General features: G+C 39.8%; 1 protein-coding gene across 1 annotated transcript in view; it reads right to left on the bottom strand.

The window, feature by feature from the left end:
* Nucleotides 1–1,148: 1,148 nt before the first annotated feature.
* The window catches only part of LOC117210071 (agrin-like), a 264,190-nt gene continuing 242,862 nt past the window's right edge, over nt 1,149–22,476 (bottom strand). Inside the window, exons 10-27 of the mRNA XM_033452692.1 lie at nt 18,210–18,336; nt 17,813–18,043; nt 17,134–17,430; nt 16,575–16,724; nt 16,171–16,431; nt 15,869–16,015; nt 15,346–15,582; nt 10,503–10,697; nt 9,693–9,866; nt 8,825–9,164; nt 8,385–8,612; nt 7,697–8,301; nt 7,144–7,555; nt 6,820–7,073; nt 6,638–6,731; nt 6,320–6,427; nt 5,713–5,887; nt 1,149–5,513 (exon numbers count right to left, since the gene is read on the bottom strand). Of these exons, the coding sequence (XP_033308583.1) occupies nt 5,256–5,513; nt 5,713–5,887; nt 6,320–6,427; nt 6,638–6,731; nt 6,820–7,073; nt 7,144–7,555; nt 7,697–8,301; nt 8,385–8,612; nt 8,825–9,164; nt 9,693–9,866; nt 10,503–10,697; nt 15,346–15,582; nt 15,869–16,015; nt 16,171–16,431; nt 16,575–16,724; nt 17,134–17,430; nt 17,813–18,043; nt 18,210–18,336 (4,293 nt within the window). The 3' untranslated portion in view covers nt 1,149–5,255. The remainder of the gene's footprint in view (nt 5,514–5,712; nt 5,888–6,319; nt 6,428–6,637; nt 6,732–6,819; nt 7,074–7,143; nt 7,556–7,696; nt 8,302–8,384; nt 8,613–8,824; nt 9,165–9,692; nt 9,867–10,502; nt 10,698–15,345; nt 15,583–15,868; nt 16,016–16,170; nt 16,432–16,574; nt 16,725–17,133; nt 17,431–17,812; nt 18,044–18,209; nt 18,337–22,476) is intronic.

Below are 22,476 nucleotides of genomic sequence, written 5' to 3'. Positions count from 1 at the left end.
TTTTAATATTCCAATCTGGCTTTGTGATGATGGGCTTGGGCCCTAAGTGATTTAGCTGGTCACTGAACATAGCCATGGTCACGGAAGGGACGTGTACCTGACAAAGGTATGGAATGATTATATGGCTCTCCTTAAAAACAAAGATTGACCCGAGAGGCGGGGAAAGGAATATATAAGGGTAGTTCCACTTGGATTTTTTTGGAGTTTATGCAGATAAGTTTTGTACGTAGAGTTATTCGTGGATCACTTCGCATTCGTCATCCCGTGGACCGTGGATTCGTTATCGAACCTAAGGCCATTGTCACTAGTGTCGCGCAAGCCAAATCGCCGTGATTGATTGTCAAGTCTGTGGTATCCATACTTGTGTTAATAAACCATACCTTTGTTATACCATAACGATGGCTAATTCCAATGAAGATTCATCAAACGCCTACGACCCTATCCCCAACGTTAATCCGACATATAGATGATGAGTTGACATGATAAGTTATGACTTATGACCGTAAAAACTGAATCTTCTTAAATATCTATAGTCTACTAATCATTCAATGCTTTATTGTATCGAGTAATACCAAAGCTTTAAGCATCCATTCTGACGGATCTTGGTCGATACAGACTTGACGGATCTATGATTGCTGCTGTCGTGTCCTACAAGTTTGACATCGTTAACATCGAGTTCTACGATCTGAAGACTGACATTGCCATATACGCGTGTCTACAGAATAGACATTCTCGCACGGAGAATCTAATAAACTTGAAATTGATCACACCAGCTATATCTCCAAAATTGCGCGATCGTGAAACTGCAAGTTAATGTCATCTACGATATCTTGGCAACTTTAGAGTCGAGGATCCAGGTGTAGAAGGAGTTTAAATGGAATAGGAGAATCACAGAGTCTGACGACTGAATATCATTAGCGACCGCCAATGTATTCTATAGCGATAGTTTAATCCCTTGGGTAATTTCGTTTGACTGCAAGTATTAGCTTGATTAGTGTCTGCTAAAATATTCTTAATTAATGAAAAATTATTCGATGGAATTTTTATAATAAATTAATAACTGAAGTGAAGATTCTTATGCATTAAATATGAAAAAATGTAAATCTACTAATAAAACAAAATGAGTAGAGGGTAGAAAAACACGACGCTCAAGATAATCGCATAATTTATTTTTGTATATACAGTCACTTTACAACGCGTACTTTTTGTTATACAGTGTAGCTCACAAATACTTTAGGTCAGCAAACGGCGAATGGTCGCAGTAAAGACGGTATCAAAGTAAAAAAACTAATTCAGACGATCGCCCTGCCGCGATAGGTGTTAGTCTCCGTGAGAAATAAACGACACTGAACGATGTTGCACGCACAATCGGAAATCTCGACAAATCATTTTGTGTCTCTCTTATGTGTTTCATAGGGACAATCGATTTCTCTCGTTTTATAAAATTTTGTGACTCACGAGTCGATAAATTTCTTAGGGACGGGGAAGCTTTAGAGGCAAAAACATCGATCCTGTGATCTCTATCTAGGTTGGCAGTAATTCTCAGGCATGGATTGAAATTTTTCCTCGCTCCTTGTATACGCTCCCGTTCTTTGAATCATACCAGCATCGTGAAACTTCTTTTTCGTCGAACGATTTCGTAAAGTAAGTCAGATGACATCTTTGTTGTTTTATTTTGTACCGTTCCGTCGATTACGCATTATACACCGTAGTTTTTACGATAACACGCACGTAAATGTCGGACACATTGACGATCCAATGACAATGTACCGCAAAAAAAAATGAGATATGGCGGTTCAACACTTGCGATCGACAATGAGAACACAGTTCACGCAATAATAACATAAAAATTTTAGAATATTTCCCTATCTCTTCCATTGTTGTTCTTCAATGTATGTTTTCACGAAGTAGCAACCCTTTCGATGTAGCAAAAAATTATTACAGTCGAAATTTAATAATTAACTTACATATATAACCGAAACCTACGAATTTCTTTCTTAACCATTACAAATTCAAATACATTCGATAGAAATATAATTATAATACGTTTCGAATCTAGCTTCCTCTTTTTTTTTATATAGATATATATGTATATATATAAAACGCAGTATATTCGCGAAAGCAACGTCGACGATCGAAGCAGATCTTCTTTCTATTTTCGTTACAATAAAACATTCTTCTTTTCTCTTGTTCTTCCAGGAGACGCATTACTGGCCACAAATTCGTTTCGATATGTTGAACAGCGATATTCATTGGAAGAATACAAAGGATCACATTTCAAGAGGGAGGATATGTGACAATATTGCTCGCGATCAATCCGAATTCTCTAACGAGGAACAATTTTTATATAGTCAAGGCTTAATTATTCGAGAACGAACTCTTTCCTTTCAGAATTTTCTTTGCACACCGACCGTTATAGATCGACAGATATGAAATAGATATGATTGCTTTGAGACGTTACATTATAAAAATTGTATAAGTGTGCATCTTTCGAACGAAAGAACATAATAGAAAAGATACGTTTAAAAACCATTAGAAGATTCGTCGTAGTAGCGGTGAGGAAAATATTCACGCGCTTCTTTTGAATAATTACGCAATAGTTTGGTCGATCGACGCTCGTTTCCTTCATAGAATCACTTTACTTACAACATAGTTAACGTCGAACATTTCCAGACAATGTATGGTCATTATTTACATGTCGATAAGAATATCGACTCCACGTGATGGATTTTACAAATATATGTATATAATCTTATGCACGTCAAAGATATGTATTGTGTTTGGCGCTTAGGTTCTAGAAATTACGTATTTAAACGGTGCGCACAAAAAACAACCTTAAAAGTTACGACATTTTTTCATTAATGGCGTCCAGTATCGCGAACTGGCAACCGTACTAATTAGTTCGTTTCGTTTTCGTAATAAAAAATGAAACTTCTGTTCGTTCGATAAATCGAGCGACGCTGGAAATATTCGACGAGGCGAGTTGAAAAATCTTCGATAACGTCTCTTTCTGCGACCGAAGATCGGCAGTCGCCATTAACGATTAGAACTTAGGCTGTCTTCGACATTTTGTCGCGATCGTTAACAGGATCGACGAGCAGGGGAAGAACACGTTGACGCAGACATTGTTTCGTTTCCACGAGCGACGGAAGAAAAGAAATTTAAACAAAAAGGAAGAAAAACTTCGTCGTAAAAGGCTTATTCGATGAATCATTACGATTATAATTAGGTCGTTCTGACGATTTTCTCTTAGGTCCGACTTATGCAGGTGCGCACGCTTACGCGAGCTTTAGTACACGATAGTAAAACGATAATCAACTCGTAGATCAGCACATGTTAATCATATTTACAAGTAGTATATCCCGGCACGGTATCTACTTTTCTTTCTTCAACCATACGTCAGCTTTCATTCAGACACTCCTTCTCGTTGATCATTCGATTACACACAAGCGGTACATTATCATATAATTAATAATATTATTATTATTTTCGCATCATTTTCAGACGCCGAATCGTTTTCCGTGTTTTATAGAATCGATCAGAATTGTAGATCTCGAGTATAAATTCACGATCTTCGTTTCCACATTCTAGACACCTTCCTTTCGAATTCCTTTCGATTCGTCGAAGGAACTCAACTCGATGGAAACGATTCGACTTCGTTCTCGGTTATTTAATGCATACATGTCTTCGATTCTTCTATTTTCTTCGATTCTAGTCCATTTACAATTTAATCGATCGCGGTAGACCGTGCGTTTCCGTGAACCCTGTATATGAAGAAGAAACCTGTGATCACGCTCGTAAGCATTTTAGAATCGATTGCGAAACTATCTCGTGCAAGTGTGTTGGAGATTGTCGAACGGAAATGGAGTGTCTTCGAGGCAAGCTCGATGCATTCTTTAGTACCGGGTCGAAATGTAACGATACATCGATGATCGTGACCGATCGACGATACACATTCATCATGGTACCTGTGTCCATTAAATGGAATGTAATCTGCATATAGTGTCATATGTATAATATATATATTTATATATATAATATAATCATAGTAATATAATATATATATCTATTCCTTTGCGCATTTGTAAAAAGCCTTGCTTGCCTAGAAACAACGTTGTACGGCGTATCTGTTCGTATAATTCTTATTTATGTATGTTACGTGTGTTACGTGTACGCGTGTGTATGTATGTGTGTGTATTTATCTTGTTCGTTCATCTTTTTCTTCTTTTCTTTTTTATCGTTTTTCTCTACTGGCGTAAATCAACAAGTCCTTTAAAATACATTCTTCTATATTCTGATAATGCACGATCATTTAAATCTCTCTACCGAAACACTCAAACATAACACCGATTTATCGCTTTGTTTTTCTGTTTTTTTTCTGTTTTAACTATTTTTTTTTTTTTGTCATTTATTTTAACTCTCTCAACTCTTCCTCTTACGTTCTCTCTTTCCCCCATTAATCAGTCTTGGCATCGTAAAACATTTATAGGTGCTTCGATATATTTAACTTACAGAGTAACGTCTAAACGAATATCGATGAGTTTTATCCCTTTCACGCCCGTCTCTGTATTTTTGACCCCGGAAATCCCCCCATCCCACTGTTCTTACCACTCAGCTTCAACTCGATGCTTTACAAGCATTTCCTCCCCATAGCCCCAAATTTATACGTATACGCGTTAAATTTTATACATACATATATTTATTCATATGTATATTTAATCTCGTCACCTTAAAAATATATTATTGTCCTTAGATGAGAACGTTCAGCATTTAACACGAGAGATGCTCCTCCTATTCACCTCTTCTCTACCGTCTGATCATTCGTTGTGGCAAACGAACGACAAATGGGACTCTGTTTCCCTATACTATCCCGAACGAAAAATAAATATACGAGTTAGCTTGCTATTGTTATTGGATCCGCCATTTATCCTTGCTGTAGCACGATTGGCGGGTCCCTTTTCATTGTATTCTCTCGTACAGCTTTGGCAGGAATCACGTGTCTCCTTGTCGGTTACAAGCCCAGTTCCTTTCCGCCATCTCGCTTTCTGTTTCTTCGTTTTCATTGGAATCGTTTAAACCTCGTGTCTCGTTCCCTCCGTTTCCCCCAGAAACGAACACCACCAACGATTTCCTTCGCGTTCGTCTTTGTCCGTTTTAGGCAGATGCTAACTCGTCGAAGACAAAAGCGTCGTTAAGTCGACAAGCGTGGCCAAAGGCGATATCACGTTGACAATCGTCGTTTCCGGGATTCGTTATCATACATCGTTGTCGTGACAGTACTCGATCTTCCGCCTGTTCAGCTGAAGACGTCGTTTATCCACTACGAAGTCTGACACGCAGCCTTTGATGCCTCTATGGCCGGGTTTTCCACCGACGAACAGCTTGCCGTTTGTCGTTAACAGGGTGGTCTCTGTGGATACTTTCACCGGAGTGAAATCGTCGATTTGTATCATCGACGTTCTTCGTCTTCTCGATGCCCTGATATGGTGGAAAACACCATCATCCACCCGTTCCTGCATACAAAAACCATCGGTAAAACATTTGTAATACTTCAATTAATTTAATAATCGCTAATAAACTAGAAATATTATCGATTAGTTTAAGTTTAAACCTACTAATTAATTATTTCATTTAGTTCCAATTGATCGATGACGTTAAGCATTCGATAACTTTCATAATACGATACATAATTGATAAAACACTAATACTAACCCTGCTCCTCAATGATATCTGCTCGCTCTTGCTCTTGTACGTAAGAAGAACTTGGCCGCCGTGTAACGATAAAATAAGATGTTCGATTTTGCCTCTTCCAACCCAGGCAATCAAGCCATCCGGATGCGTTGTTCTCAGTCTCAGCTCAAATTTATTCGACTGCTGACCCTTGCGTCTACAATATCGTTTTCTTTAGTGCGTGTTTGGTGTGCTTAGTCTTAAATATCGAGCTACGGTGCCATAGGACAAAGACATAATACATACAAGCAAGCATTGCTATAAAATAAATAAAAATCATACAATATCAACCCTAGTAACCCTATATTTCATGGTATGGCTTTGAAAGTTAAAGCTCTTTTAAAATATAAGATTATCTAAAGTATATCAATAATTATTAGCGTTTTGCTTTTATTTTGTACAATTTTTAGCAAATTGTTTTTGACCATAATTACTGATGAAAGTTTCTCTGATTAGGTTTGAAGGGCATGATATTAGCATTCTCTATTATCGAATAAATAGGTTAGCAGACACGGCGATACATAGGCACAGATAATAAAGGTCTCTCCCTCAAACGAGTACACCACAGCTATTCTTCCTAGAAACTTACTCCGTGTAATCGTAACTGTCGTAATCGTAGTCGACATCCTCCTCCAAGTCGTAGTCGGAGTAGGACTCCTCAAAGTACTCGCCGAGGGTAGTATTAGTTGAGTTAGTACTAGTCGGTGTTACACAATCAAAAGGTTAGTGATACTTTGATTGAAGAAGGATCTAATTAGTCTACTGTTACTAACGTTATTGAAAAACCTAACTTGGTGCTCCTAATTCGGATTAGTACCTTAAGAGGTGTAGATGCAGTGACTTAGGAGTATGCGATAGAACTTTTAGAAAACGTTTACTGATTCGATCGTTGATCGATTCGATTTACCTTCTTCCGTTTCGGTGCTTAAATTGCAAGAAATTGTCGCCCTTGAAACGCACTGGCCTTTCGGATAATTCCGTGGATACATCGTAGCCCATGACTAGCAAATTAAGAAAGAAAGAAACATCTCTTTGTGTTTACAAAATTTTACAGTTCATTTTTAATAAGATGTGACGAACATTACTTACAAAATTCGCAGTGGAGACCATTGTAACCGTTCGCACATTTGCACAGATAACTGTTTAACAGAGGTAAACATACTCCACCATTGTGACAAGGGTTCTCGTTGTTAGGACATGGTAGACCATCATAGATTTCCGTATTATGTTGAGTAACGTTGACAGCTAAATTTTGGTACGTTTTTCCATTCACCATCAGTCTTTGTACCGCGCCTACCAATCCAGTCCAGGCTCCAGCGAGTCGATGAACTTCTCGCCAATGTCTACCATTTAAAGAAATATATATTTTCTATCTAAAGTTCTTCGTTGAACGAAACATATTTAGAAACTCACTTAACGCCGCCAACATAAAGAGGCATTTCGAGATTCAGTTCCGTTAACGGACTTCCGGACAGTCCTCTGGCAACAGTTCCGTCGTCTAATTGAAGAACTCCTTCTCTGCCCAATCTACTGATTCGAACACAATGCCACGTGTCGAGCGTAACAGGGTCTGGAGAGGTAATATTGGCGATACCACTTCCAAGATTGAATCTAAACTCCAGTTTGCCCTGGACCAAGTTCAGACTAATGAAATCACCACGTCCGTTGTTCAACTGGCCATTGTAAAGTAGCAAACCGTCGTTGGCGTGCGTGAGAAACCATAATTCGATGGAGAACGCTTTCGCTACACCTTCCAAGCATGGGAGTTCCAAGAAACCGTCCCCGGACATTTCGGGTATCAATAGCTCTGTTAACTCAGCGTCGACTAGAATTAATTAAACGACGAAGTTATTCAATAAATTATTCGATAAGTTGTTCAGTGATGTAAAAACAAACGTCATTAACTTTAACGAATCGGTGCAATGTATCTCGTTAACGAATACATATCAAACGAATTTTTACTCACGGATTTCACAGTGTTCTCCAGTCCTGCCAGGTGGACACTTGCAAACGTAACCACCTTGTGGAAGAATATCACAAGTGGCTCCATGCTGACAAGGTTCGCCTATACAAGGATCTAAAGACTCTTCGCAATTTCTGCCAGTGAACTGAGGTGGACAGATGCATCTATAATCAGGCGGATCGTATTTCTCCACTGCGTAATTGCCATGTTCGAAGCTCGTCTCGTAATCGATGTCGTAATCGTAATCGCACTTAGGTGCCGCGCAACGTTTCTTCGCGTTTTTTTTCGATCTGCGTTGATCGATCGAGATGCAATGCGATCCCTTGCATCTGACAATGTTCATGCCATTCTTGTTTTTACCTTTCCCTCGTTTCTGAATTCTTCTGCACTCGCGACCGTTGCAGAGATCTTCCTCGAAGATGGGCTGACATGTTGCGCCGTTTTGGCAAGGCAGATTGGCGCACGCGTTCTCTCCGCATTCTTTTACACGATAAGTCTCCAAGATCTCTTTATCGCGGCCCACATGAAGATCGACGAAGTTTCGATTGATTTTCAATTTTCGTATGCAACCGAGGAACCCATGGTTGGTACCGATATTATCGTAAACCCTGCGCAGATAAAAAGCTTTCGCGTTATTAAATTTCTCGATGAAATGCGAGGACTAGACGAGTAATTGCGAGGGAAAAATTACTTAGAATAATTAGTAGGCATGTTCCCGACGAACGTATCTTGGTTGAGATCGAGCGACTTCAACATTCCTTGACTTTGACCAGCAACGTCTTCCCCATCGTTGAAAATTAAAACGCCGTCCTTGTGATATCTTTTCGCGGCAACTCGATGAAACGTTTTCATAGTAATTCTTTCAGGCGAGGAAAGAATTACAGGGCCATTCCCTAAATTGTATCGAAACTGTACATGTCTGTAAAAATAAATTAAATCCTAAATAGTATACACGAAAGTGCGAACTTTTTAATCTATGATTCATTAGCTCGATATATAATGTCATGTATTGAAATAACCGTGTCTAGAAGATAAGAATCTTTCCCGAATAAATCAACAAGGCATTATCAATACACCAACGTAACTATATTCACGTGAATGATACTAATTCAGGAGATAACAACTACAGACCCGTCGACGATGGCTAACGAGACGAAATCCCCGGTGCCGTCGCTCTTCTGTTGGTTGTAAAGTATAATCCCGTTGTCAGCGTACGTCTTGAACTCAACCTCGACGCTGAACTTGTGGTAAGCCTTCAATCTGTTCATCCTGACGTAGCTCTTGCCGTCGAACGACGGCACCTCGTAATCCCTTTTGTTGATCTCCTCGTCGCATAATAGACCGGTGTAATTTGGACGACAGATGCAAACGAACGTTGCGCTCGGCAGATCGATGCACGTCGATGTCGCGTGACACGGATACGACAAGCAGGCACGAAATTCTTCGGTCGGTGTAACAGGCACGTAATTAGCTGGAAAAGGGTCAGTTTCTTTTACATTCTTTTCTTCATCTTTACACGGCGCAAATAACGTTGGAAGATTCGGTCAAAGAGAGCCCCTTTCTGTATCTATTTTCTTCTCTTTCACTTACACCTCGTTTGAACGACACTTTGCTCTTAGAAGCCGAAAGAACGTAATGCAAATGGTCTTTGTTCCTTTGTAATAAGAAAATTAATGTTATTCTATAATATAATTTCTTTGGTAACTCTGCTTGAAATCAGCGACACGTAAAATTTGTGAGATTGTATTTTGCTTTAAAGAATAAGTACTTTTTGTAAAAGAAAGACGTATATTTTGGGAGATGTACTTATGAAATAATATGACCATTATAAGAGTTTTTAAAATTTTTATCGCTAATCTTCGTATTTTATCTCTACCATTTACTACTTTACACTGCTATTATCGTATCCACATTAAAAGAGAAAAATGCAAAACCATCGCTCGAATAAACAGGAGAAATCCCCAAGAACAACCAGAGTAGATAAGATCGGATCAATTACCAAAACATTCCTGTCTGTCGCTGGTTTCCGCGTATCCTTCCGAGCAAATGCAACCTCCATTGGAGCATTCGCTGTTAGGAATGGTGCAATCCTTGTCGTCGGTACAGAGGTCGCCGAGCAACGCGGTGACCACGCGAATCGTCGCCGGGGTTGGTCTATACGCTGCCGCCACTCCTGAAAAGCAGAATTAACGGATAAATCGACGTCTCTGCATTGAGTCTGGAGAAAAAAGGCATTTCTCGTACGGTCTTGGTTCCGTACGACATCGATCCGATTACCAACGTCGAGCTGATTCAGAATTAACCGTCAAGCGGATTTAGGAATGCACGTTTCGAAGCGCACGCATACAGACATATACACATAGGCAAACTAGCGCGTGCACAAGAGCACAAACATATTAATTCGTAGTATTTATTCAACGCTATTTCAAACTATTAATTACGTCACGCTGTTAACGTTATCGCGACGACGATAATTACGTAGCACCGGTTACAGAAACTTATGACGAAATGCATTTGGCTCTGGTGCTACGTGTATCACTGAATACTGAAAGTGGCGGGCGGAAATTCGTTTGATTAAATTTGACTTTAATTTCCCCGGGATATTGATATTTCGTTATCGCGTTGAAATGTTTGTAGATAAGTAGATTACGGTAGTTTAATAGAATGGAATTTAAAGGACGGACACGTAGATGTCTTAAAACAAAATGAAAGATAGCGCGCAAGATTGCATTTCGTAGTCGTCGCGTGTAACTTTGGGATGAAATATCGACACGGACGGGCGTAGAATGGAATTGGGCTCGATTTTTACCGTGCTTTAAATTGTCCCTGTCGATCGTGATGGTTTCTTGATGCGCCCTGTGGGTGTAATAATAGCGAGGATCCGGTTCCGGCACCAACAGATGCCTGGTAGATTTCGATAACGGAGAAATGGCGGCTGCTGGTTGGGTATATTGCACTGCTGTATACCTTTTAACGGGGAAGTCCGTATTCACCATGGGATCGTCTGAAAATTTTACGAACGTTCCACAATTCTACCACTGTTCGTTTTGGGTGATGCGATGGAAAGACAAGGTTACGATTTCAGAATTAGACGGCGTTCAAAAATAAACTCGTTTTGGACGAGCAACGAATTGTAATATATAAATAATTTCTTTTAAAATATATATTTGGAAGCACATTTGACCATTTAAAAGGTGTATTATATAACGCACGTAACATATTGACAAACAAGTTCTATAGCGAACCACTTAATATCGTGGTAAATCATTGTACGAATAAAGGGGAACTTTCAGTCTCGAACAAAGTAGCGGAAGCGCATCGTGAATTTTTGAAATGATAAAAATCGGATAGCATATTCTATCGAAACTAGGAAGTCCGAGTTGGCATCAGAAACCGAAGACAGCTTAATGGGATTTTAATTACTTTCCAATTGCAGCGTTGCTTCCTATTATTTCACATTGACGACTTTCACTGTCCTCCACTCTTTCCATTATTTTTTCCTCTCTCGGTTTTTGTATGTTTACCCCTTGCCTCCCGCCGCTGTGCCGATCGTCGCATATTCCTCTCGATATAATCAACGCTTTTATCGACTGCGGGACAAACCGACAACGAAATTTTTCTCCCGCTCGCATTCGGTCTCCGATGAAAATATTTTCTGCTTGGAAAATTGGTGTGTAGAAATGGATGGAGAAGGGGTTGAAAGGGGCGAGAGGAATGGATTTAGCCAATTTAAGAGTTCGTTGATTGGCGGAGAAGAGAATCTGACGGCAAATACGAGTTGACATTTACGAACCGAGAGAATTTCTTTCTCGATCCACATCGACGATTGGCCTTTTCATCGGAGGGGTTGGCTTTATCGACGTTACCGTTTCCCTGTTCCATTATTTCATTCCCTCCCTGTTTATTTTACAAAGAGTACCAAAGAACTGGAGTAGGATTAGCTACGTATTTATCTGCTGAAAGCGTGGAATTTTGATGAAGTTGAGAGTTCAAATAGGTGAAGTGGAACAGACAGATGTGAATGATGTCACGCAGCTATTTCTTGGTTTTACATTTTATTCTCGTTTTTCATGAATCGTTAACGGTTTTCTGCTTTCGGTGGGAAACAAGTTTCACCCATGCATGAATTCAATACTTATGTATGTGTTATATGTATGTATGTACATATTAAATACTTATGTATATATGAAGACAAACGTGCTCACGACATGTAATTGAATTTCGAGATGACGATGTCAATATTGGCAGGTATAAATATTTTCTACCTGTCTTTCGACTCTCTCGCTATCGCCGCTAATTGGGATAATATTTCCTTTTTAATTAGGATTATTTTCGACACGAAGTACGACGATGAAATACGTAAGATAAAGTTCCCTTTGCATACGAGGAAAAATTCGGCGAATTCTCTTCTTAAAATTGGAAGAGATTGGCAGAACGGTTAAACCGAGTACAAAATAAATGATAGGATAGTAGATCAACGGACAGACAAACACTCGATTCGTACAAGATGCCTCTTCGACTCTCCCAATGATCTCCCAAAATAATGATACTCCAATTCAGCTTCGTTCATTCCAGTCGAACGAAACAATTAATAGTCTCGCCCCTTCCTTTTTCGTGCGTCACATCGATCAAACGCACCCTCTCCCTTAATCAAACTTCACGTCACGTCAGAATGTCCACGTAAGCGGGATATCCATTCTTCTTTCAGTAGTCGCGTATCCTCAACACGGAAAAGAGATCACGCGAGGAACGTCGAAGAAATTGCGGCATACAATATTTACGGGGTTGAAAGTGGCGTCGACCGCGTGCGGTTCCATGCGATATTTCGCTCGCGGAAATTGTTCTACGTCACGTACGGGGGAAGAAGGGAAAACGTGATGAAAAAATAGTAGCCTTCTACTATGCAGAGAGGGAGCTGCGTCCTTTCGGTATAAAACATGACAACAGTGGCGGAGAGGCTGTAAGAGGAAAGAGGATGGTTCATCTGCTCAAAGTAATCTGATTTATGTTTGACTCTGTAGAGTGAGTCCCGAGAAAGAAGAACTTTTTAAGAGATTGACTTTCAGCGACAAGGGAGGACCAGGGCAACGTTGCTGAGGCGGGGCTTTGGAGGGCGTGGGGGGGAGGGGGGGCGGGGCTGAGCAATCGAAAATAAGGAGTGAGAGGTTACGGAACCAGGAGGAGACTTTAATAGATTTCGACGTTTCACTCCGCGAACTTTGTCAGTGAATGTGGAATACTCTGCAGCGACAGATGGAGAGGCTTCTCTCCGTTTTCTTCTTGGTTAAGACTCGTTGCTTCGTTTGACGAGTCTATCGACTATACGTGAAGTTCCAAGAGCTCTTGTATTCCACTATATTTACAATCCGATGATTTTATGGTAGATATCGATGAATTTTTAACCTGGATTTATCGATTATGCTCTTGTATTAACAATAATAATATTGTATTGTAATGAACGATTACGACTTTTCATCCGAGGATATTATAACGAGGCAGTGCATGATAATTTAAAATAATTTTTATATTATTTTTATAAACTCATATTTTTAAAAGTGTAGCGGCACATGAGCCAATGGAAGATTCGAATCGGGAGAGGCTCATATCATTGTGCCTTGGAGTGTTGGTTTGGTTTAATAGGTTCAAAGGTAAACGAACTCCGGACAAAATATTATCGCCGTTATTTGCAATCGTGAACCGCAGTTACATTCGAACTTTTTATAACAGCTCCGGTCGATACAGATAGACGAACGTGCTCTCTAGGACAGCTAGTATAGCGAATCTTTATAGCCAGTCATGCAGTCGAATAGCGAGCGTAGAGTCGAACAGTAGTATCGAGCGAGCGACGATAACAACCGGTGTACACTATTTCTGTACTTGTATTTAAAGTGATTTTAATATACACTGACTATTACAATTTTATCACTCGTCTCTTTAATAAACTAATACGTATAATAAATCACCTCAAAGGTTTCTTTCTTTGTACCTGTTAAATTTCATTTTTTTCCATTTTCAATTGCGAATGCATGAGTTACACGTGAAACTTAAGTTACGCTAAGTAAGTTTTCCCATTTATAATAACAGATATAGCAATTGAAACGAATAGAAAATAAAGTAGATAGCGAGCTAGTTCGAGGAGTTCGAAAAGCCAGGTATTGAAACCCTTTTCCTGATTACCTGGTCCACGTGAATTCGCTAGAATTCATTGGAACGAGATGCAAAGAGAATTTTTTCTTGGATAGATTTATCGCGACCATCTATTGAACACGATATCGACCGAATCTCCGACGGTTAAATTTATGTGGGGACAGTGGTATCAAACAGCGGTCGATACTGCATTCGTTCGAACTTTCGAAAGACTCTAGATCTGTCGCGGACTAATTCATTTTGATGGCGGAGTTGTGCTTAACGGCCTGGGCAAGGCGTTTCGTTACCGTTTCTTAAGGTTCCGATGTAAGTTCCGGCCGGGCATAGCTCACAGGGACCACTTAAGACGGGACTTCGCTTCCAAGTCAACGGTGATTTAGTTAAATCCACCTTTGGCGCTTAGTTTCGCGAGTTAACGTCACCAACTTTCCCAGAATTTACCTACGAGTGAGATAGCGTACTCTTGGGATAAAGGAAATTCCGCGATACGTATCCTGTTCAATCTTTTCTACCTTTCAATTCCACGATTTCGTTCGAACTCGGTTTAGAAAAAGAAAAAGGTGGATAAATCGATAGAAAGGAATAGAAATTCCAATTAATGAAACAAGTACGGTAAATATGTTATTAAATTAATTGTAAATTGACTTACTTTGCTTTCTTTCTTGTTAAATCGTTGATCGACGGGTTGTTTATTCTTTTAAAGGGAAAGATCATGGTGCAACGTTAATCATAGAACGTTAGCAAGAAGAAAGCAAGCAAAGTAGTGTGGGCAAGCGTTTCGGGTGTAAAGGGGTTATAAACATATATGTATACATGTTAGTAGAAACTTGATAAGTTTATTATCACGTAATGGATACAAAGGAACAGGTTAGATGTTAGTCCTAATTTTAATCAGGCTGTGCGATATTGCATCTCCCATACGTTGATAAATATATCATTAAATTCCCTACTTCAAGCTCCAGCTTCTAGATAACACTTGTTCCTAATTAAGTTATTCTAAAATTCGTGAACCCTCGAAATCGTTACGACAATATCTCGTGCGTTAAACAATCCCTCTCTTCTCGTCTATCGTTAACTTCTTAAATATTATATATTCGCTGCTCGTCACCTAATTTTTACAAACAGATATATGTATTGTATTCCTTATTCGCAAACTATAATCGAACACACGGAAGAAATATGATAAGTCTATTTCTATTGATTTCTGGATGTTTCATAAAAGATACGACTTATCATGTTTTCCTCTATGGCCTTCGTATATAAACAAAACATTCTGAAAATTCACTACAAAATTAACAAACACGTTGATAAACTATTTTATTGTACTACGCCATTCACCAGCTATCAAGACCGATTAATCTCTAGAGAATAAATTTGCGTTTTATAGACAGGAGCGAGTCCTGTTCGACAGCTGATCCAACGTGTGAAAAGTGCTCCCAGTGGTTAATTAGTTTAGTAATGCAGAATATAAGGCGGCCTGTACGGCGTATGTTCAGTGAACCCACCTCTGCAGTGGCCGAAGGCCTGTGTGACCACGTCTGCTTGATGGCGACAAGCGTACAGCCTGAGCTCACACTCGTTGTCGTATGTCTGTCCGTCACTACCGCAAACCGGCACGGACGGTATGTCCGATGGACAGGACGACGGACAAACACAGTGTGGTCCACCGATTTCCGAACACTGCCCGCCGGAATAGCATTCCAGCTCGTTGCAAGACGTCGGGATCGGCGGTATCGTATCGGCTGCAAACAAACAGAACGAACCCGTTAAATCGATCGATGGATGTTATTCGGTTGGAATATTAGTTCAGTTTATACAGAGTTACACAGAGTCTATATAACACCTGACACTATATCGTTGTAAATTTGGTTTTATATGAAAGGAAATTTTTTTGGGATTTAAATGATTTGGTACTATTCCAGGACGATAATTTTTTTACTGTATATTCAATTTTAGGCGTCGATGGAAGCAAATTGGTCGAGATTTGAGTTATACTATATTCTGTGGAAGTTTCCTTTCGCGTGATACCTGAATAGCACCCTGTAGGTGTTAATATTTTGTTGTGGTCGGTGCAAATGGTACATTTCTGGCCCTGGATATCCGGTTTGCAAACGCAGCGACCTGTCATTTGTTCGCAGTCTTCTCTAACGGAACCAAAGAGCGAGCAGCCACATGCTGGATCATTCAAAGGAAATTTGACGTGTCGATTAATATTAATTCAATCGATAAACTAACTTTCATATTGAAATATATCATCGTCCATTAAATTCCAGATATAAAGCAATAATCTCTTCGTGTAAATTACTAAACAGAATTTCAGGCATCCTTACGTATACATCCTTGATGTCCCTCGCTGATTTTAGGCAAGCCCCAATAACCAGGCATACATCTATCGCATTTCAGACCGCCTACACCTGGTTTGCACTCGCATTGTCCGGTTTCTGGATTGCAGGTGTCAGAAACACTGCCTAACCTGTTGCAGTTGCATAAACTCGGACAACCTGCGCCATTGGGCCCGCGTGCGGCCGTTTTGCCATCCGGACAGCAGCCGTGCCAGGAGTCTGAGCACTTTACGACTTGGGTTCCTTGAGCTAAATAATCGATAATTTACGTTGACCTTCTTTTTAGTACGACGTTTTTTTTATTCATAGCAAATCGCAAGACGTTAGTAATAACATGCGAAATATGTTTGAAAGAATTTTCTAAAACTAAAATTTCCATCGAAAGGACTGACCTTTTCTGCAGCATCGAGCTAGTCGCGTGGTTTGATGGCAATAACTGTTGCTCGGGCAATCTCGTCGTTCTGGACCATTACCGCAATCGTACTCTTTCCCATCGGCATCCACCAATGGAGGATCACCGTTACAAGGTTTCACTTCCATACCTGGGTTAAAAGTCTCGTCTGAATTATGGTCGCTTATGAAAGTGTATAATAAACAAATGATAAATTATAATTAAGACAGTTAGCGACGGAGAAAATTAAAAGTAATTACAATGTTATTCATACTTACAATTCTACAAAGGAAGAGAGAAAAATTATATCGTAAATAACACACTAAGGTGTTGTAATTTAAATGTAATTAAAATTGTAATTATATTTTCTTTTGAAGAAAGCGTCGCGAATATAACAGACAAATAAAAGTCTGAAAATATTCTGAAAATAAACTAATTCAAAAGTTAATTTAAAAGTTAGGAGGCAAAGCAGAGGAACAAGCAATGGAATGGCTAATCGAATCGAAAATCCAGGCAATTATACAGCGGATCGAGTGAAGTTAGCGGAAGCTGCTGCGAACCTTGGCAAAGATCGAGAGGTCTAGGTCTTAGCTCTTGCTGCCTCTGGCAGGCCTCCATTTTCATGGCACAGAGGGACGAATAGGTCCTTAGATCGCTGCCGCAAACAGGGCGCATATTTTCTTGGGAAATCGAGGCGCAGTCGAATTTGCAGCTGCACCTGGGATAATCGTCCGGGCCCAGCTCGCAAGTAGCCTCGAAATCGCAGTTAATGTTCTTGCATGCTTCGCGTACCTGAGTGCTGGTCACGTCAACCGCGGTGGTGGCCAATCGAACCACCGCAGGCGTCGACATCGTAGCTATTAGAAGCGTAGCGATTAAGGCATGGTTAGAGTAGTAAAAGCTATTATACAAGATTGTCGTTGGATGGTTAGTTTTGTTAGAGCGGTGTCCTTAAGCTAGCGCAATTAATATCGTCGAGATGGCAACGAGTGATGCACGAGAAGTTGCGTCTATCGCGTTATTGAAACAAGACTTTGCACTATTAACGATCGATGAAGATATTTTGCATTCTCGAGAGATTTTACATTTTATATTCGTAGAGACCCCAATTATCGAAGTACCGATCGCTCAACAATTATTTATTATAGTGAATTAATTTTTAGTTTAAAAGATTGAAAATTTCTTTTCGAATTTGAAAGAAAAGCACGATTAGATTATGGAAAGGATCAGATAGCTTACTGAGTGCTGCAACGAATCGTTCACCGCAATCGCCGTAGAATATCACGTGCAAGACCGGCAATTTAGGATCCCTTCCACAGGCAGCCTTTTGCAATTCACACTCCGACGGGTATGTCTTGGCATCGCTGCCGCACACTGGTTCTCCAGTGCTCTCAGGACACTCTTCAGGACACACACAGACGCCAGCCATGCAATGAGCTCCATGATCGCACTCTATTCTTGCGCAAAGCTCTGAAAACGTTTATCTTCTCCTTATACCTTCCCGATAATCCTGCTTGAATACTTTACTCAGCGAATAAATTGAATGTTCTTTTTATACCACCGATTGACTGCTATCCAATAAATTTTACGCGACTTTGACGATGATACAAAATATGAAAGTATCTAAAGAACTTACCACAGTCGCCTACGTAACTAATAGCGATGTCAGTTTGAGAAGTGCAAGAGGCCACCTTCAAAGAGCATTCGTTGGCGTAAGTTATACCATTGGAGCCGCAAATTTTCTCCTGTACGGGTTCTTTCGTCTGAAATTTACATAGAAGATTTATTATTACTATGCAACAAAATGTTTAGTTACTATCTACGATACTACGTACATACTATATACTTTCTAGCATATCGTATTTGTGAACTTTTTGCTCAGCCTAATGTATAATAATACAACTATCGCCATTTTTTAGTTTTCTGAAGATACATCTTTTCTGCTTCACCAAAACCAATGTATTATATATAACATCTTCTCGCGATATTTACGTAGGTGGGTGGGTTCGTGAGAAAAAAATAGCAGAAAAACGCGAGGCAGCACGCGTTTCGCACTTGTTGCACGCGGCTAAGGCGCAGTCGGGCCGGTGTTCTAACATACGTTGGCGTCACGATGCTGGGGGATGGGTGGCGTACAGGGATGAGAAATAATACGCGAAAGAGCGAAACTTAATTAGCCTGGTTGCGGTATCCAGCCACGTTGTTGTTTGCTTATTACACGCGTTGTCGGCCAACGTGACTTGCCCTCTACCGCTTCCTCTACATTTCTTTTGCGTTTTTTTAGCGTTCCTTCTGCGTTTTTACGTGCGAGTTATTCCCGAATGTAAGTGCGATCATGAATATATTGTGCCGCGATGAAATATTTGTAAACTAAAAGAAAATCATGGTGAAACATGATCAAGTATGGCCGAGGGCAATACAGATAATGGCAAAAGTATTCGGATGCATACACAATTTTTAACATGCCACGGGTGTTTTTGCGACTAACTGTATGTTCGTGCTTGATACCTCAACCGATATAAAAGAGTGATAGAATATAATCGAGAAATTATAATGGAGAAAATTGATATTTCAGCGGAGAGTATTTTTTACGACAACAACGACAGTTAATTAACGCTTTAAGCAACGTTTAACCAAAGTATAGAAGATTAAAGACAAGTCGGTGTTCTATTGGAACAATTTACTTCGTATCATTACATTTTTGATATTGAATTTCAAAGAAGCATGTCCGTAGTAAACAGGATAATTGACTTAAAAAAGCAATTATGTGACGAACGAAAGCTTTGTCGTCCGATTCTTTTTCCGTTGCATTCTTTTCTCTTTTAATCCACTCAGCGGATTAATAAATATCACAGTTCTATTTCCATGATGAAGGGTAAAGATATAACGACGAGACTCCTCGGAGAGAATATCCGCAGTCGGTCGATACGTTTTAATTAGTTTCCGCGACAAGTTGATACGCACCTTGCCTCCTTCTTATTGTAATTTACGAGACAATTATGGAGGATTCGTGGGACTCTAAGAACGTGACTGGGACGTGCCGATATTCCTCGTTTGGAGTTCAAACAATGCCTCTAACCCTCATCTCTTTCATCGTGCCACTGATTCAGTCCTTTTCATCCCATCTTTCCTCCGAAGTCCTTTCGTTTCTATTCCCATGGAACGCTGACGCGTCAAATTCGTGGCAACGTTGTGTATCCATGCGCGAAAGATGTGATTTCACGTTTAAAACGAAGGAACGCGAAGGAACGCTCGCTGATCCTGTACTAAAAAGTATGCTGATGCACCTCAATCAATTCGCAACCATTCGCGTTGTCTTTTATCTCTTCCTTTATTATGGAAATATAAGTAATTTCAATCGATAGGAAATTTAAGATGCTCGATAAATTGAGCATCATAATTTCTCGCCTTCTCATTTTTAAATAATTAAGCATCTGCGTTTGAAAGGAATTAAATTATTCCCGCATAGAGCGCCATAAATATTAAATCAAATAAATAGAAAAATGGACTAATTTTATTTTATATAAATCAATGTGACGAATCATTAAATTAAATATTTCTTATTTAAAAAATGTAATCAAATTTCATTGTGTTTAATGTACTTTATATCAAGAAATATACAATACAACGTACAAAGTCGAATATAAATATTCTCAAGAATCTATCAGTTCTTACTGTAGGTTCCATTGTCCATAATTACTCCATCAACTCTCCTAACCCACGCTTCAATACTACAGCAACCAATCGTACAAATCAACTTCAAATAGATCCAGTGGTATTCCTGAAATACTCGAAGAGAAAGATTGATGGCTAAACGTGTATCTCGTGACAACTTTACGAGACAATAGTATCTACGTTCTGTGGTTTGAGGTCGTTCCAGGTGATGGCTGATCGGCCATAAGTGTGTTCTAACGCGGACGTCGTTGAATTTCGAATAGCTCCGGGGCCCAGCACGGATGGCCATCGCCTCTACGGGGTTCGACCACCTTTTCGATTTCTTTTTGGAAAAAGAAGCATGCGCCCGCGGCAGTTACTCGAACGACCAGGAACATCCGCGCCGTACATGCAAGAGTGAGTGAGCTCGGAATTGTTCGTGGTTTTGTCAGCAGGACGTTTCACGAATCCGTGAATTTCCGATCCACCGTGTGTCCCAGCTTGGATCGAAGGAGAGAAGCCTTTCCTTGCCAGCGAACACTATCTCAGGGATCCGTGACGTGCTCTCCATTCCCAACGAATATTTCTGCTCTGGGAAATGTTGCTCGGGGTGATCTTCCGGGGAAACCGCCGCGGATTACCCGCGATAAAGTCGCATTCCTTTTCCTTCTTTTTATTTTTTTTTTTTACTTCCACCTCCTCGGTGCACGTATTCGTTTCCAGACTGCGCTCGGGATTTCGAGGGGAATCAACACGGTGCGCCTGGCCTCGATTCCCAGAAAGATTGATTGTTACGAGCCGGATATGGGAACGTTTCGTATGGAACGATCGAGGGAAGCGACGAATTTGCCGCAATGTGGTATTACGGCGAGGTGTCGATAAATTTGGGGGAATAAATGATAGAGGGATTAGGATAGTAGAATATGCGAATACATGAGGCGGAGCGTGTATTCTCGAATATCGGAATTATACGAGAAATATAATAAGAGAAAACGAGGAGAAATTGAAAAAGGAGCGTGTGATATATGGTAATTTTTATGAACCTTCTGAGGAAACACTTTGGGTAACCAACCTGATAGAAATTAGCCTGATAAAACGAGGGCGAGCATCGCTCTCTTAAAGTTAGAGGTAGAAAAATTGAAAGTACAAAAAGGCTTCGATTCATTTCCGATATTATCGTTTGAATGATCAAAATCGTTCGATGCTAATGAATCGTCCAAGAGTGTACACCTGAACAGCTAGACTGACGAAATTAGGAACGGGAAGGCAATGAAATCACAGGGAATGGAGAGGAAAATTGATAGAAAGGCTTTAATGAAAATGGCGTGCGCGTTAGTCGATTTGGCAAGGTGGGTTGGTATCGGTGAAACGAACGGTTCATTACACGGTCGCGTAACATCGAGTAACATAGCGGAAATACGAAATATCGTGCACGACCAGCGTATTCTGGCTCTGCACTGTATATATACTCGACACCACATCCATCATGGTATGAATATTTTACTTAAGCCGTGCTAACTAGCGAGGCTTAACACTGCGAATGGTGGTAAGCACGTAAAAGCCGGCAGATCGACACGTTCGGTGGTTTATTATATTTAACGACCATCACTCGATGTCTCAGACCATGGTTGATAGGATTTTCTTTTCTGCATAATTACTACATAGACGTTGATTTCGTGGATTGATGCTTCGATGACGATAAGCGAAATTTTTTATCTTTCCGATTCGTAAATTTGATAAATTAATACGATAATTGATAAATTATATGTACTAGCACAATAATGCTATAGCACAATAAAAGTTGATAAATAATGAATATCATAAATACGTAGCTCGCGGTTGCTGTAGTATTTTAAAAGTAGTTTATACTATGAAATATAAGATGTTTAGAAATGGAAAGAATAAAGTGGTAAATAAACACTGTTATATGAAATAATCACTTTCTATGTTGCAGTATGAGCAGTCATTTAGATAACGCCATTCGCTATTTTTCAACTTTGAAGCGACGATTTTCTTTCACAATTTACTTATACTTCTTTCGATGGAGAATAACGTACCTAGTTTAATAAATTTTTATAGGAAATGTAATTCACCATGAAATGTGCGATGCTTCGGGCGAAATTATTCTGAAAACCGTCCTTTAGCTTTCGATTAGAGTTCTTAGAGATTTGATTTTCTTTTCAAGCGGCATTGTAGCATCACCTCTATTTCATTAAAAGGATGAAGGTGGCAACCGGGGAACGGAATAA

The sequence above is a fragment of the Bombus bifarius genome, unplaced genomic scaffold, assembly GCF_011952205.1.
Source record: "Bombus bifarius isolate JDL3187 unplaced genomic scaffold, Bbif_JDL3187 scf7180000008199, whole genome shotgun sequence".
In the NCBI taxonomy this organism is placed as follows: domain Eukaryota; kingdom Metazoa; phylum Arthropoda; class Insecta; order Hymenoptera; family Apidae; genus Bombus; species Bombus bifarius.
The sequence above is the reverse complement of the archived record's forward strand: the minus strand, read 5'-3'. Positions and strand labels throughout refer to the sequence as shown.